This window comes from Mirounga leonina, unplaced genomic scaffold (assembly GCF_011800145.1).
Source record: "Mirounga leonina isolate KUSES-001 unplaced genomic scaffold, KU_Mleo_1.0 Mir_197, whole genome shotgun sequence".
NCBI lineage: Eukaryota > Metazoa > Chordata > Mammalia > Carnivora > Phocidae > Mirounga > Mirounga leonina.
The window spans coordinates 297946-316146 of NW_023270494.1; the positions used below are offsets into that span (position 1 = coordinate 297946).

At 52.1% G+C, this 18201-nt stretch overlaps 1 protein-coding gene across 1 annotated transcript in view; it reads right to left on the reverse strand.

Annotated features, from left to right (window-relative positions):
- TBCD (tubulin folding cofactor D) overlaps positions 1-18201 on the reverse strand; it is a 163741-nt gene that overhangs the window by 45571 nt on the left and 99969 nt on the right. Inside the window, exons 15-18 of the mRNA XM_035025692.1 lie at positions 16864-16921; positions 10159-10188; positions 7649-7734; positions 2026-2106 (exon numbers count right to left, since the gene is read on the reverse strand). Of these exons, the coding sequence (XP_034881583.1) occupies positions 2026-2106; positions 7649-7734; positions 10159-10188; positions 16864-16921 (255 nt within the window). The remainder of the gene's footprint in view (positions 1-2025; positions 2107-7648; positions 7735-10158; positions 10189-16863; positions 16922-18201) is intronic.

Here is an 18201-nt window from a genome sequence, read left to right on the forward strand (position 1 = left end):
GGAGCCCGATGCGGGGCTCGATCCCAGGACCCCGGGATCTTGACCTGAGCCGAAGGCAGACGCTTAACCGACTGAGCCACCCAGGTGCCCCTATTTGTGAACTTCTAGCTGCTATCTCCTCACTGACAGAATCCAGGCCAAAGATAGACAGATGCAGAAACATCTCCACCTCTAAAGAATCATAAAATGTCAAGGCCACATCATGCTTTATAAAGCCCAATGTGCTAGAAGTGTTAGCTGATGTTACCCTGAGGGTCTCCAAACCTGACAGAAAGTAGAACCAGACAACATTCCCCTCTATGCTGTGGCTCACATACACTGAACGCTGTCAGGTTTTCAGAGCTTATTCTAAAAAAGAAAATGTCCACAAAGAATCTTTTTTAAATTAAATTAACAAAAGCCATGAGAAAATACAGAAAACAAACAGCAAGATGACAGGCAGAAAGTGAACCATGCTGATGATTGTATTAAACGTGCACAGACTAAGGGCCTCACACAAAAGGCAGACTTTGTCAGAATGGATATAAAAAGCAAGACCCTATAAAACACACACAGGCCGAGAGCAAAGGGCAATAGGCGGGGAGCTGCTCCAAGGGCTCCATCTGGGCCTCTTCTGGTAAGGCCCCAAGCAGCTAGAATGGTTTTTACACCCTAAAAGGTTATGTAAAGAAAAAACAGTAAAATATATGGAACAGAGACCTAAAATATTTACTGCCTGGCCCTTTAAAGAAAGTATGCCGACCCTTATGCTTTAATTTTATCAAGTCGCACTTTAAGACAAAAAATCTAACATGAAACAGAGAAGGACATGTCATGATGATAAAGGGCCAATCCGCTGGGAAGACACAAATGATAAATGTAAATGCACCTAACGAGAGAGGCCCAGAACTGAAGGAAGTGAGTGTTCTGACACATCAGCTGGAGAGTTCAACAGCTCAGGAGTTTATCTAACACCACAGGTAATAATACATGGACAGCTCTGGTCTTAAATACCCTACTGACTGATAGGATAATTAACTGATTCATCACAGGCTCAGTGCATGGGCTCTCTGTCCTGATTACAAGAGTCTCTGCAGTTACGCGTCAAGTGTCAGACACCAGCACAACTCTCAGGAAGGTCCCCGGCAAGGAAACCGCCAGAGAGGCCTCCTGGCGGGCGGGCCATACCCACGCAAGCGGCACCCAGAGGTGCTCCTGTTGCCAGAGGCGCCCGCTCCCGGGGAGAGCCCTGCGCTCCTGCACGTGAGGGAGACACGCCGGATGCCTCGCCACCCACGGCACGGTCCTGGCAGAAGCTGGAACACGTTCCCCAGTAGATCAGAAAGAACTCTCTGCAAGTGACACCCACCCTGAAGCCAGGGTTCTGGACGTACGACCCATCTAGCTACTTACACCTGCAGGCGCTCACCGCCCCTGAGATCTCCTGTCTGCACCGGCGGCCACACCGAGCGTCCTACAACAAGCAACGTTGTCTTCCCAGCAGCGGTAACAGCAGCTGTGGCATGGACACCCCTCTGTGCTCTGGATCGCACAGGGAGCCCTCCCTCAGAAGGCACGGTGAGCTAGTGAAACGCTCAGAGGCCCGAGACTGCTCCGTCATCAGGAAAAGCCACCAATGCCTGCTGGCTTCGAGGAGACAACAGAGAAGACCGCCGGCCAGAGCAGCCATGCAGGGCAGCGCCGGAGGAAGGGCCACCAAGGGAGTGCCTGGGAGGCTGCTCACACCCACCATCACACGCCAGCACGACAGTATCCACACAGGAACGTGGCACACCTAGCACACCTAAGGTCTCCAGAGGTAAAGCTGGACACAGACCATTAGCCAGCATGTCAGGCATGAAGACAAGAACTCCTATCACTTCTCAAAAGTCATCTTAAAATATGAAACCTACAATAAGAAGATACATTCTCAAGGCTTAGCTCCATTTAATCTCTCCTCTGGAAAAAAAAACAAGAATTCTAATTTGACAGGTAATCTAATAAAATACATCACTAATGAGATACGCACAAAAACACAAAACTTACCCATCCCAGTGGTTGATCTTCATGGTCACCAAGTGGTCTATCATTGGCTGTGTGTACTCAGGAAAGCCGGCAATAAACGTGCTAAAAAAGACGGTATTCAGAGGCGGTGAGGATGGGAAGGAGCAGGAACCTGCTTGTGAGAGGTGAAATCATACAGCCACGTTCAAGCATAGTTTGGCAGTTCCTTATAAAGTTAAATATACAGAAATCCCCCTGTAAGTATTTACCCAGGAGAAAGAAAGCTAAAGGCACGTGAAGACTTGCAAATAAAAGTTCACAGCAGCTTTATTCATCAGAGCCACAACCTCCAAACAGCCTAAATGTCCAGAACAGGCGAGCTAAGATGTACCCCGCAGCAGCCACGGACAGAGACCACTCTCAACACACCGCATGCACAACACGCTGCGCCAGGAAGCCCGACGCGAGAGCACATCCCTTCTGATTCCACGTAGGCGACATTCTACAAACAGCACCAGTGACCCACAGTGGTGGGCTGGGGCCGCCCGCCTGTGGTATCTCAATGAAGGTGGTCACCCAGGGGTGCGCACCGTCAGCTCCCACTGAACTGTGCCCCTCACTCCAGGACAGCTGACAGAGTGTAAATTATGCCTCAAAAATAAAAGTTATATCTAGTGAAAATAGTGCAGGACAATTAAGAAAAAAAATGTCCAAATAGGACAGGCCTCTCTACTTACAACTCAAAACCCACTAAAGGAGATTGGTACATTCAAACACATAACCAAAAAAGAAAAATGTCTGCCAGGAAAAACACACCATAAACAAAGTCAAAAGATAAAAACAAACTCAAAGAAAATACCAGCAACTGTTATCACAAATACGAGACTTTTTAAAAATAAAGTTGTTCCAAATCCATCAGAAAATACCATCACCTCATAAGATAATCCTCACAGACAGTTTACAGAGAAGAAAATGGACACAGCTCATGTTCAGCCTCCTTCCTATGGGAGACAGAAAGAAAACCTCCGTCCATCTGCCAGACTGCCAAAGTCGGGAGCGAGGGGTGCAGCCACTGTTGGAAGGATCTAGAGGCATCTAGAAACGCAGCTGGGAGTCCCCTTCCAGTGCAGCCTCTACGGACAGTAACTGGCACCAAACAGGAAATTGAAAACATAAAGATCCAGCGATCCCATTTTTGTTAATTCATTCAGATACAACCACACAGGTGAGACGTACCATGCGCAAAAACACTCACTTCACATCGTATATAAATCAGCAAAAGATGAGACAGAAGCCGAAGGCCAGGAAATTACTCTCCGTCCACACAGAGGACACAGGATGCAGAGCGAAGGTGCTGCACGCATGCTGCCCGTTAGCACAGCACCTTCTGCCGTGTGGGGCGGTAACCCGAGCCACTTCCTGACCTCCCACAGCTGGACGGTCGTCCTCTGCGGAGGAGCACGGAAGCCACGCCAACCTTGTGCACCAGGCGCCACCGCTCGGTGTGCACCCATCTGTGTGACATAAACCGACCCTCTCTAGAAGACGACCTGAGGAACTGACGACAACAAGGACCCCCGGGACAGAACCAGGACACAAGAGCACTCCTGAAAGACCCATGCCCTTGTGTTTCCTACTCCAAAAATACACAAACTCCAAAAACATTGCACATGTCACTCCCCTAAAACCCTCAATTGCCTACACATATCATCTGAACCTGCCAGGCCATTCACACACCCCCACCATGGGCGGAGCCATCAGCCACATGTGCTACGTGGTGGTGAGAGACAAAGCGGATGGCACAGGGGCCGAGAAGGGTGCATGGATGCTTCTGGATCCTGGGTGGGCACACGTGTGCACATGCACGGGATGAATATGGGTGCTGCGTGGACATGCGTGTGTTACAAGGTGCCAGACTGAAGAGGGCGTTTGTTCTGGATGTGAAAGAAAGAAAAGCAGAGGCTTCTCCAGAGGTGAGACTGAGACCCTCTAACGGTGATGAAACAGATAAAGTCAGAAGGAAAAACAGAAAAAACCAGGACAGTGGACAAGCTGTCAGAAAAGGAGCGAAGATGTGACCATAGAACCCCCATCACCGAAGGGCCCCGGGAACTGCCAGACAGGACTGCCCCAGGCCAGCATCCATGACCAGTGGCCTCACGGGAACAGACAGGGCGAGCCACCTGAGCTCTAGTCAAGCTCTGGCACCAACTGACAGCTGACTGTGGGGAAGACACACGTCCGGAACCACCCCCCAGTGTACAGCACTCCCTGAGTGCTCAGGGTCTGCACGGAGGCCATGTGCAGTGCTAGGCAGAGGGTGGCAGGCGAGGTCCTGGCCACTGTCGGGACAGTAGGAGCTGGGCCACAGGGACAGCTGAAGGGATCAGCAGCATGAGGAGCACTTGAGGGCTATTAGGGACACAGAAGTGACAGAACTAGGTCACCAAGCGGATGCAGAGAAGGAGACCGTAGGAGAAGCAAAATGGAGCTGACTGTGTGGGTGGCGTGCCGTTCGCTGAGCTAGGAAGCAGAGAAGGAGAAAGTTTGCTCCGAGGGCCCCTCAGTTCGAAGAACTTGTATGACAGGAATGTGCAAATTACTGGAAAGCAAAATACAACAAAATGTGTTCCAAGAAGCATGCACAGGACCACAGACGTCCGAAATCTGCTAAGGAAACTTCCAGCAGCAAGACACCCACGACAGAAAGTGCCAACGACCACTGGTTGTTTCCCAACAGAAATAGCCCTGTGCTTGCATGTTGACATCAAAGGGGCTCGAGCGGCCACCAGCCGGTAAATGGGGGACAGGGCAGGGGACAGCAGGAACTCAGTAACACGGTGAAGCCAGGACGCAAAAGCAAACGCGCCACGCGACTCCGTTCACACCAATTCCAAAGAAGGCAGACTCTGGGCACAGGAGGGGAGTGAGAGCTGCTAGGGCCCAGGACTGAGTGACTTTCTGAAGTGAGGGAAGCACGCCCTGCACTGACCACAGTGGTGGCCACCCATCAGCCAAAACCCACCTTTTATATTGGTGAATCTCCCTATATGGAAATTATATGTAATAAAATACAGGTACAAAAATAAATACGACCTTTTTAGAGGTTTAGTCTCAGGAATACCCAGGACACTGAAAGGACAAATCACAGACGAAAAGAAAATCTTTGCAGACTGTTTGTTTGAAAAAGTACTCGTATTCAAAATATATAAAGTATTCTCAAATTCTCAGTAAGAAGAAAACTAACCCAATAAACAGGCAAAAGATTTATCAAAGCAGCCCCTGAAAGACGCTCAAAGCCTTAGTCATTAGGAAAACTCAGATTAATGAGCTGCCCTGCACAGCCGCTAGAATGGCTGCAATTAGAAAGATGGGCCCCAGCGAGGGCTGGCTGCCGGGGCATGGGAACCAGGCCACTGTCCTGGAAATCCGTTTGGCAGCTTCTTAAAAAGTTAGGGTCCAGCTGTTCCAACCCTAGGTGCTCAACACACGACAGCACCTGCCCACAGACAGGCGTGTACGTGGGCGTCCACTGCTGCTTTATCTGTAGCAGCCCCAAACTGGAGACACCCAGATGTTCCTCAACTGGGACGGACAAGCGGACGTGCTGTATCCATACAACAGAATACTAGTCAGCAGCCAAGGAATGAATGAATCGTTAACAATGCAACAAGTGAAAGCAGCAGCACAAATACAGAGTGCACACTGTGTGATTCCATTCACATCCTTAAGAAAATGCAAACTAATCCAGTGACCGGCAGACCTGAGCCAGCTGGGGAAGGGGCCGGGGAAACTCTGTGGTAGCAGTTCTCCCACTACCTGGGCGTGGTGACAGGTCAGAGCATACGTGTGGGACCGGCAGTGTCCCTGTGCTCTCAGAACTTTCACAAAGCTGTCCAAGTAAGAACAAAGGTGGAGCACCTGCTGGTACACCCCACCTGACTGTCTTCACCTGCTGCTTTCAACTTGCTTCCAATCTGTGCACCAGAAACCCTAATCTCCATAAGAATCAACTTGTGAGGGGTCCAGACTGACCCCCGCCTCACGAGGGGCCTGACCTCCGTGCTTCCAGTTGCCAAAACGCAGACCTGACTGTTGCACCGTGTCCCATGACTCAGGACGATGCACACCCCTCACTTCAGCTCAGAAGCCCCTCACTACACCCGAGCTGGGCCCTGCTGACCCTGGACCATCCCCCCTGGGTTGTCCCCCTCAGCACAGTTCCCTCTCCTCCCCCTGCCCCCACCACAGTCCAGGCTGACGGCAGGACCCTGGGTGTCTGCCCTATCTTGGCTGGAGTGGAGAGCCCCCCAAGTGCCCACAGATCCCAGTCCTATGACCGCAGGACTCTGCCCTCACCGACCGCCTCTCTTCCACACTAAGAGTACCAAACGCACCATTAAAGAACACGCCCTGCACAGGGTTAAGCTCTGTCAAACATCTCTATGAAATGCAGACAACTGATTACATGTAAGTCTTAGACCAGCTTAGAAACCTTAGCGACAAGAAAAATATGCCAAGGCTAAAAACTGCTGATTATTTTACCCAGGAAGTTCAGGGAAAAGTGGTAAATTCTCCACATTGAAATATATGTTCAGACAGAAGAAAAAAAAAAAATCACCCATACTCCCATCCCCAATGGCATATTTTAAAATTTGTCACCCTTTGGTCCCGGTTCATATGCATATTTAGTATTTGCATTTCTACCCGACAGTGACGGATGGAGTTTGGTAGTCTACATTTTCTAATAAATGTCATGTGTATTTAAATATATATATATATGTTCAAATATTAACAAAGAAAACAGAACAAAAGCAGGAAAAAACTGATAAGGCACAGAAAGCCATTAGATGTTGAGAAAAGATGGAAAGGATGCTAAAAATACAGTGTGTTTAGTCAAAGACTCTGAGAAAGAGGCCAAATGCTACTTTTTAAAAAAAATCTGTGCACGCTTGTAATGGAGAAAAGTAACTTCTGCACAGTCCCCACAGGTGCGAGAGAGTCTCGTCAGGATGGAGAATGGTTAGTGCACGGTCAGGGCGACAAACCACAGACACGCCTCGCCCTCCCCGCGCCGCAGCGAGGAGCCGAGACAGCGAGGGGCCTCCCAGCACACACGTCACGCAGGTGCAAATCTGACTCGGGTCCTGCAGCGCTGGTGGCCATGCTACATATCTACCCCTTGACCTGATTTCCCAAATACCTCTTCTTACTCGCATGTCATAAACAAGCCAGAGATCCCTTCAACTTGGGAAAGAAAAAACAGTCCTTCCTAAGCCACCTCGGTGCATCCGCAGCAGCTGCAGGAAGCATGGGCACAAAGGGGGCCCAGAGGCAGCGCCCACGCAACAGGGCGGGCTGGGAGGAGGGGATGACCAGAGACAGCACTCATTCTGGTTATCATGCTTGAAGCTGTTAGCACCCCTTTAAAAAGCAAGCAGATCCCACACCGCTCCCCAGGCCACCCAGACCTGCCGCAGTCCCTCTGGATTAGTTTGCATTTTCTAGAGTCTTACGTAAACAGAATCCCACACTGGGCACCTGGTCCAATCAGTGGGAAACACAAATTTCGGTCATGTAAATTACATCTACTCTTGGTGGACTTTCCAGGGGGAAGATCTGCATCACAGGGAGTGTCGTATTTTGTGACAAATTAACAACTTACCTTATAACCAGGAAACAGTTAGCTCTGTTGCCAACAGCAAAGTAGTCCGCTGCAGTCAAAATATCGATTCCGTGAGGGAAAGTGCCCTAGTACAGAGTCAAGAGGGAGGAGAGGACAAGTGACACGAGTGAGGGGAGGCACTTCCAGAAGGTCAACGGCCACGTTCACACCCACTCACACCTACGGCAGAGGCACGCTGGGGACCAGCAGCAGACAGCTCACTGACTGCCCGTCTCACGCTGGACATGGTGCTAGTACGATAGGAATCACTCAAAAATACTTCTTTTTTTTCCAAACAACTCAAACATTTTCAATTTTAAAATGTTTAGGAGACTCACACCCACACCATAAAAACCAGCAAGCAAACCAGGTTTCAACGGTCCCGGCACCCCCGATTCAACACGCATCCCAGATACTGCACGTTTTGCACACGGAAGGTTCGTGGCAACCCTGTGAGCCAGTCTGTCGGCGCCATTTTCCCAGCACCATCTGCGCACCTCAAGCCTGTGGGTCACATTTTGGGAATTCTCGCAAACACACAAACATCACTAATAACCTCATGCCAAGTCAGGGAGTTTATATGCCCTCCCCTGAGTGCGACCCTGTTTGCTTTGGCAAGTTCACATCCTTCTTCTCCAACGTTCCCACCAAACAGTAGGACACTGCCGTGTGCAGGGCTGGGGGGCACCCTGGGCCCACCTGACTCTACTTCTTTCAAAGTCTGTGTCTCTTTAACAGCTGCACAACCCCCCTGCACCCTGTGCTATGTGTATGCTGGTTTCACAGCAAACATCAGGACGGGGGGGGGGGGGGCACCCCCGGAACACCGGCTCCCGCTGATCCCCTAAACCTAGACCCCTTTCCTCTCCCTGACTGTCCACCCAACCCGAGTGTCCCCACCAAACGGGACACGGCGACGGCCAAGACTCAACAGCACCCCTGCTCCAGACCACCTTGTGTCTGGAACAGAGCTCTGCCCACGGCAGGCTGGAAGCCAGGGGTGGGGAGATGCCTCTTTCTCCTGGGCTCTGACTTTGGGGTGCCCAGAGCCCCTCAGTTCAGCTTCCAGCAGGTTCCTTGACTACAGCGGCCTGCCCACCCACCCCCTATGCCTGTCCAACCCCTTCCTCTGCCAGCGCAGCACTGCCTTCTGGAGCTCTCCACACTCGCGGCCCTGACACACTGAAGCTGGTCCCCTTCAGAGGTCAGCTGTCTTCTCCTAGGGAGCCACCGTCTTCTAAGTTTCCAGGGCCCCAGGTGGACGTGGACTAAGTGACACCCAAAGGTGTCAGCCACCTTTAAGCCAGGGAAGAAAGGGACAGACCCTGAGGAGGCAGAGGTGCTAGAGGAGAATGAAGCACAGAGCAGCACGTGCCCTGCAGCCAGCTGTGGAAGCAAGACTGGATGGCCTCCCTGGGCCGATTCTGGGAGAACTTCCCACCAAGAACCAAAGGTCGCCTCCCCCGTGGAAGCGGAAGGGTCAGCCCTCACCCTGGCCTCTGGCAGCCCAGGAGAACGGTAACTAAACCGGGAGATGGTGGACCCAGCATGCAGAACCCAGGCCCCCAGGTTCTGCAACAAGGACCCTCACAGACATAGGGGGCACCTACAAGGACATTTTCCTCCCAAACACCCCAACACCAAGTCTTAGAATGCTTGTGTTTAACCGGAGGCTTCCCTCTCTGAGGCCTGCCTTTCCCGCTGCTGAGCAAGCTTTCTACATGGGGCTCCCCTTGGGCCCTGCAGCCTGACTTCTGAGCCCCAAGGCCCAGATGCCCATCACTGTCTCTTCTTGTCCCCCAGCACCACCTGCTGATGCCCTCGCCCACAATATACTCCTCTTCAGCCCAGACCTTCCTCCTGGGGCGCTGAACAGAGCTCAGCTCAGTGTTCCCCCAACATGACCCGCCTCCAGCCCATTCTTCCTCAGGCCAACCACATGTCCCAGTATGGCCACCGGCTCACACAGAGTGAATGACTCGGTGATAAGGACCACACCCCACAGCCAAGGCTGACCAGTCATGAGAGGTTCAGGACTAGGGGGGACGATGGTGCTGGTGAGCACAGAGAGAGGCCACAGGGTCAATGGCTTCCAGAAGCTGGCTCCTACCACACGTAGGATGGGCAGTGATCACATCTCTGTCCCTGAGAAGCCTGGCTCCTCCACCCACATCCCTCCTGCACCCACAGGCAACTAACTGCTAATACCAGGTGGCAATGCATAAGGTACTGAGCTCTGATGTGTGTGTGTATGTGTGAAATTACTTACACATTCGAGTTTACCATAAAACACAGTACTAACTGTTTAAAACTTGTGTCAACTCTCCCCTGGATAACATCATAAGCGGTTCTGTGACCAGACGTGACTGAGTTAAATATCAGCTTACTCTAGGTAAATTCTTTACCTTCATCTAACAATGCAAGGAGATACCAAGTTTGCAGCTTTCGGTATTTCTACTGTTAAAACTACAGGAAGTTTTAGGAACGAAGACTTCAAGAAGTAGCCATACCTGTCTTCCCACATTCTCCTGGAAAGCAGCCTAAGGAAAAGAAGAACAAACAGAGCAGGTGAGTTAGGTTTGCGCTTTGCTAAACATCAGGAAAGAGATTCAAAACAAACGCCAGATGCACAAATGACCCATGGCTTTATTTTTTTAAATAAAAGTCCTCATTGTTGGCTGATCAGAGCCTCAAGGGTAGTTGTCATTCCGTCTCTAGGTCCTGGTGCTTTTTTAAACCACAATTCAAGTTTATAAAATCAGACACATCCTGAAAAGTGTCCTTTAGATGCAGACGCCGAGCTTCTCACTGATGCCTAATTCAAGGCCCTAGACAGAGGCATGAGAACAGAGTCAAATCAGTCCGTTAAATCAAATCCAACACAAGACCCTTCCCTGGGAACTCTGTCATAGCAGCTCGCAACGGTGAACATAAATGGCCCACCTCCTCCCTCTGCCTTCCCCACGAGCCATCACGGACAAGCCCTGAGCCTCCAACACAGGCCCAGTGCTCAAAATACTCCCTTAGAATGAAGTGTCTTCAGGTGCTTTCTTTAAAATGCCTGTTCACTTCGCTGGTGGCTCCCATCCCTCCGCCTGCTCTGCGGGGGTGTGACAGCCAGGCCCTCGGCACGGTAACAACGGCAGGGCCAGTGGACGATGGGCAGTGCCTCCTTTCCCATCTACCACCCAGCTGGCTCCCGACCCCACTCTCCCCAAAGCAGCGGGCTCAGAGTTCCCCAACGGAGCAGGACATCGAGCACAGCAGCATGGGCCGCAACCGCACGGCCACGTGGTCAGCACGTGACAGGTCCGAAGTCAGGGCAGCCCTGGGAGGGTGCCCTGCCCACGGATGCGGCCCCTTCTCCTGGACAGAGCCGCTGGGGGCAGTTCACTGTGTACCTTACAGGGCACTGAGAGGGAGTACATGCAGGTGTGCAGAAAGGAACTTGAGAAACCCAAGCACAGAGCCCCGAGTCTGCCCCTGGCCAGCATCTCAGGCGGGTCCCCCCAAAAATCAGAAGCAGGGTGGTCTCCTCCAGGCACAGCAAACAGGCATTTCACCCATGGCCCTCCCATAGCTTTTCAAACCGGGAGGAGGAAGACTCGATTTTCTCTACGTACCATTTTGAACCTTTTGCAATAAATTTGTTAAAGAAAATAAGAAACCAACCAGTAAGCAACGGATATATGATATAGTGTCAATTTACATAACAAGCAAAATTTAGGAACATATTTACCATTCTGATGACATCAAGAAGGTAAAAAATAATACAAGACTGACAGAAAAATGCAACCCTGGAAGAGGTAAAGCAGTCTTGAAGAAGAGAGGGGAGGGATGGCTGTCCTCAGCATGGCGACTGACTGCACGCAGACACAGAGGACAGACACAGAGAAGGGCGGAACAGAATGGAAAAACAGAATGCCTTTAGGACCGAGGGCCAGGCCATGAATTCTGAGGGTGGACACTGAAAACACGATCCACGTAGGAAAAAACTGACAAGCTGGTCACATCAAACTTTAGAACTCCTGCTCTGTGAGACGCCTTGTCAGGAGGACAGAAGCCACAGCCCGGGAGCCGAGCCCAGGAGCCACACACCAGTGAAGGCGGCACCTCGCATCTGAAGCACACTCAACCGTACACACAGCAGCCAACGAGCAAACGGCAGGAGGCTTGAACGGACATTTCAGCAAAGGGGAGGCACGGGGCAAGGACAACGGAGAGGTGCTCGCCACCAGAGAAAGGCAACTTAAAAGCACAATGAGGCATCACCACACGGCCGACAGGACCACAGAACGAACACAGAATGCTGGCGAGGCTGCAGGACGACGGGATCCCGGACAGGCTGCCGGTGGGAAGGTGAAACGGCACAGCCCCTCTGAACACAGGGCTAAACAGGCAACCACCGCCGTTCGCACAAAAACCTGGACACGAATGTTCACAGCAGCTTAATTCTTAAAAGAGTGCAAAACCAGACATAACCCAAGCTCCTACAACGTGCAAACGGTCGGAGCGACTGCGGTTCTGCCGTCACCAGGAGCCGACCAGCAAGGAGCAGGAGGGAACTGTCGGCCCAGCCAGAGCCTGGACGCACCTGCGAGGAACACACCAGTCCTGAGGGTCACACGCTGTATGACTCCATCCAGGCAACATCAACACAGAAAGTCAGAAAGTAGTAACATAGGGGTTTAGACGCCAAACAGCTTTTAGCTAAATGTGGGCTTTAAGGAGATTTAGTGTAACTGCAGATGAAGCAAGGCTCCCAGGCTCCCTCTCCCTCCTCACCCTGACCCTCCCATGAGGAAGCACGGGGCCGCCCATCGGCACCACTCCTTCCTTCCCGGCTGGGGACAAGTCTTCTCAAAATGTCGACACATTTGCGGGCTGGGTGGGTACCTTCCAACGTGGAGAGCAATGAACACTGAACAGCTACACGATTCACAAATGTGTTTACCCTAATCAATCAGTCAGGCCTCCCTTCCGCCACCCCCCCAGATCCTCACAGGGTTGCTGTGAAGACCGAACACAGCACTCACCAAGGCCCCACAGGGCCTGGCAAACTCGCATTTCTACCATCACCATCATGGACCTGGACGCCCATCGCCACAGTGCAGGCAGGAAGTGGCGGCACGTGAACCACAGGCCGGAGAGGAAGGGTCTGAAGGGACACAGCAGCTCAAACCCTCTCTGCGCCCACATGCTCCCGGTAGCCCTGTGGTCCTGGGTGGGCAGGGTGACCTCGTCCTTGGGCAAGCGACCGGGCCCAGGCCCTCCTAACCTCAGCAGGGAGTGAGTGACCCAGCAAGGAGAGCGTGAAACGTGAGGAGCCAGAAAGGGCAGAACATGCTTTTATCTGAGGAGGCAGCTCCACAGTAAGAGATTTCATTCCAAGTTATCACCTACTCAATCCTGAGCTTTAAACAAATGCATCTTTTACCCTCACTGTTTTAATTTTGCAGCTGCTAGGTAAGTAGGCATATATAGATGATGTCTCATGCAAAGAATCTCTTGCTAATTTTGAAGGATTTTAATTCTAACTTGAAAAACAAACAAACAAAATGATTTCTGGGTTTTTTCACCCCTTCCTCAGGGTTTATAAAGGTGTCAGTGCTTTGATTTTACTACTGCTTCCCATTAAAATGTTTGACTTTACAAGAAACAAGAAAGAAAATATAAAAGCTACTTTTTAAGTCCAGATTTAACAAAAAATCATCATTGTGTTTGAAAGTGTCTTATGATTATGGCCTTCAAGTGAATGTCAGGGCAGAAATGTGAAGGCCTCTCAAGGAATCAAGGGGCTTCCTACTGACGCTCCAGACAAAAGAAACAAAGCTGCATGAACACAGAAGAGACTGGCTTTGCTGGCCAACTTTCTCTCGAGACAAAACTTTGAAGGGCCTGAGGCCAAGTACCTCTTATATCAGACCTGTTTGGGGGTACAGAGAGCAGGCAGTCAGACAGGCCCTGTCTGGGGTCACGGGAGACACTCCGACCAAGCTCCCACACACGAGGGAGGCCCACGCTCCACCTGCATCATCCCAAGCAAAGGGAGCAGGTACCACGCTGGTCCCTGGGTCCATGGTCACCCATTCATGAAACACCCATCTGTGGAGCACCCGCCATGTGTCAACAGCCGCGCCAACCATCCTCATGGTGACACGGGACAGCACAGCGTGAGAAGTGGCAGATGGAGCACTGCCCCCCATGTCCTGTCGCTGCACCTGACAGCTTAGATGGACAGAGAAGCTCCTTCACTAGAAAAAAGACAAGCTACACGAACTGAATTAATAACAAAATACTCCCAAAGAAACAAGAAAAAACAAAAAAAACAGGCCCAGTTGGATTCACTGATGATTTCCACCAAACATTTAAAGTAGAAACAAAGAAATAGGGCGCCTGGGTGGCTCAGATGGTTAAGCGTCTGCCTTCGGCTCAGGTCATGATCTCAGGGTCCTGGGATCGAGTCCCGCATCGGGCTCCCTGCTCCTTGGGAGCCTGCTTCTCGCTCTGCCTCTCTCTCTCTCTCATGAATAAATAAATAAAATCTTTAAAAAAAAAAAAAAAAAGAAATAGCAACCTTTTTTTAAAAGATTTTATTTATGGGGCGCCTGGGTGGCTCAGTTGGTTAAGCGACGGCCTTCGGCTCAGGTCATGATCCTGGAGTCCCTGGATCGAGTCCCGCATCGGACTCCCTGCTCAGCGGGGAGCCTGCTTCTCCCTCTAACCCTCCCCCCATCATGTACTCTCTCTCTCTCTCATTCTCACTCTCTCAAATAAATAAATCTTTAAAAAAAAAAAGATTTTATTTATTCACTTGAGAGACAGAAAGAGAGAGCATGAGCAGTGGGGAGGAGGGGCAGAGGGAGAGGGAGAAGCAGGCTCCCCGCGGAGCAGGGAGCCCAACACGGGACTCAATCCCAGGACCCTGAGGGTCACGACCCGAGCTGAAGACAGACGCTTCACCGACTGAGCCACCCAGGCACCCCATGACAAGCTTTTAAAGCTTCTTGTACAAAATACAAGAGGAAGATTTTATATTCCCAATTCCTTTCGTGGGGCCAGACTACCCTAACTCCAAAGCCATACAAAAACATCACAACAGACGGAAATGACAGTCCAATATCCCTGACGGAGCTGTGGCCGAGTGCTGCCTGGCCTGGCTTCCCCTCCGTGGGAAAGAACTGCTGACTTTCTGTAGGAGCAGCAGGAACCAAGTGCAACTGACCCAGCAGTGCCCACCCCTCTCAGGAACTGTGCATGTGGGTACTTCATCTGTGTGGCCACGCCACTGCCCACCACCCAGCCTTCCCCGCCTAAGCCAGGTCCTTCCCTGGCCCCCAGCCACTCCAGCCTGCACTGTCCCAGCTTGAGTGTGACACTAACAATCCCAAAAACGTGTCCCCAGAGCACGTGGGAGCACGCCCAGCATGGTGCTGATTCTCCCAAATCCCACATCTTACGGCAATGCATCACCTGCCAAAGGTAGTCTGAGCACACCTATGGTCCTGCCTTCGAGTCACATCTTTCACCTCTGAACCAGCCAGGCACAAGCCTAACTGCTGACCTGCGCCCTCTGCCCTCTCTCACCAGTCAGAATCTCCTCCTCGGTATCTTTTTCCATTAACTGTTAATAACCTTACTGAAGCGAGTGTTCAAATCCTAAATGTGGATTTCAACGAGTGGCTCTCAGTTTCTTCTAGCAGACACCTCCTCCTCCTCCTCATCTGTCTCACAAACTCACACAACCTCCATCTGGACCAGGCCATGGGGTACAGATGCCTCCTCCACCCTCTCTCTACGACCGATCCCTAAAAGCGTGTGTCTGTTCCCCTCTGGACACCTAAAATCAGCTTCAGCCCCCCTGTCTGTGGGCAGAGCCCTCCAGAGCAAGGCCCTCTCACGCTCACCCACCTGTCCCCCTGGGGCTCACCCATTTCTGAGCCAGGAAGGCTCAGCCTGAGGGGCCCCCCGGGGCAAGGTGGGCAGCTCTCTCCACGTCCCAGCTGGGGGCCCTCAATCCGACCCCTCAGCCCAACTACCCACAGAACACATTCAAGTCCCCTATACCCCCATTTCTGACAATCCAGAGGGCTCACAGAAAACCCTCCCAGGCCCCAGTGCCTCTCAGGCTGGACCCTCCTCCTGCAGGTCTCCCGCTAACCCGAACCACACAGAAACCAAACCTTGGCCAGCACCAGGGTCCTCCTGGCTTCACCTCTCCCACGAGCCACAACCAGCCACACCCCACATCTTTCTCAAAGCACGGCCGTTCCGTCCATGTCCATTCTTTACCTCTTAAAGCTTGGGGAGTTGTTTGTCTGTACCCGAAACTAAGTCTCCCATCTCCAGACGGTCTGTCACCTCAGCCACCAGGCTCTGCTGTTGAAGGGACTCTTGGCCCTGGCTTCTGGTCCCTCAGCACCTGCACCAGCCCATGTCTGAGCGTGATCTAAGTGACTGGCCATCAGTAAGACAGCCCTGTGTGAAGGCAGGACACAGCCATGGACATCACCAGCAAGTATCCCAGGGACAAGGCCCGGCAGCCATCATCTCTACTGGCATCCACAGGAACCCCTGAAGCAGAGCTCGGGGCCACAGTCCAGCTCTGTTGGAGACGCAGTGGGATGTTCATGCAGACTCCTGGTCAGTGCCCTTCGGAAGCAACTGTGTAGCCTGCTGAAAGCTCTCTACACACAGAATCCACCCCAAACATGACCAGGCTCTGGGGGGCTCGGCACTGGTGTTCAAATACATGAAGGGGCACTGGGGCCGCCAGGCACGTCCAGTGAGGCTCCAGGCCCAGCACAACCATGTGAAGCTGAGCTGACCTCTGCTTGGCAGCAACTCCTCCTGAGGCTCAAAGCCACCTGCGCGGCCATCACACTCAGGCCACATGCCCAGAACACACTTTCTTCTCCTTCCCCAGAGCACAGGCTACCTCGAGCCGTGTCTGGTCAGCAGGCATGATGCTCAAGACGGCTGCATTTCTGGGCATGCTGGGGGTGGAGCATTTCATCCTGACCCCGCTTCACAGGCTAAAGACCACTCCCTTCCCCCTGAAACTGGGAGGAAATGTGAGCTGGCACTCCGCCAGGTGGCTTCGCAGGCACCACACACGGGCAGCATCCAGGAGTGTGCGGCCTGCTCAGCAGACCAGGGCACGGGTCAGAGCCCACCCCCACCGTCAGGAAAAGGAACAAAACAAGAAAACTCACAGAGGCTGCTCTCCTGCAGTTTATGTTTCGGTCAAACACTGTGGCAATCACCAGAGCGCTGTGAAAAAGAGGGAAAATGGTTAAAAGGAAATCTGTGAAAGAACACAGACCCTGTTACAGGACTTAGAGGCCTCTCCCTCTTGCTCAGTGCGTGCTGTGTGCAGCGAGTTCCCAGCACCACGGGTGGCTGACCCTGGTCCACCGAGAGCCACGTGAGGCGTGCAGGGAAGCCACAGGGAGGAAGGCTGCCATGCACAGGGGCGTGGGAGGCAGAATGTGCTCAGCCCTGCTCTGGGGGTGCCCAGAGGGCGAGAATCAGCAGTGCCTGGGGGGAGCGGGGAAGCAAACAGGCAGGGCCGACATGGACACGGACATGGACTCTCGGGCCCAGGCAAGAGCTCCCCAAGATGGACAGGGAGCACACAGGGACATGCACGGGCAGCCAGTGGAGCCCCTAGGCCCTGCCCCTTCTCAGAAACCCAACCAAGTGTAAAAAACAGCTATCAGGTCACGTAAAGCCCTCCAGATGGCCAACCACAACCATGCCAGGAGAAAAGGAAGCCTTTTCCAAGCTCATAACATTCATCAGACTTCATTTAAACCCCTCTTCATTAGGTCATCACACTTAATTATTACTGATAAAACAGAAAGCACTCATTTGACTTTATGTGGTTTTAGTTAACAGAAAACAAAGGATTTGGGGCAGGAGTGGAGAGAGCGTTGGTTCTAAGAATGACTCGAGAACTTGCATCTCCTATTAGCCTTAAGAAAATGCTTTTAAGGGGCGCCTGGGTGGCTCAGTCGTTAAGCGTCTGCCTTCGGCTCAGGTCGTGATCCCAGGGTCCTGGGATCGAGCCCCATATCGGGCTCCCTGCTCAGCGGGAGGCCTGCTTCTCCCTCTCCCACTCCCCCTGCTTGTGTTCCCTCTCTCGCTGTGTCTCTCTCTCTGTCAAATAAATAAAAATCTTTAAAAAAAAAAAAGAAAGAAAGAAAATGCTTTTAAAAGGGGGTATTTCAGGCCACTTGGGTGGCTCAGTCGGTTAAGCATCTGCCTTCAGCTCAAGTCATGATCCCAGGGTCCCGGGATGGAGCCCCATGTCGGGCTCCTCACTCAGTGGAGAGTCTGCTTCTCCCTCTGCCTCTCCCTCCCCCACTCGTGCTCACTTGCACTCTCTCTCTCTCTCTCTCTCGCAAAAATAAATAAATAAAATCTTTTAAAAGGCAGGGGGGTATTTCAGACACACAGAGGCCACCTCAAAGTGACATCACCCGTCTGCCCCGATAGCTGAGGGCCTGACGCGACCCACTCCTATTTCTACATCTCAATCCTCTTCCTCC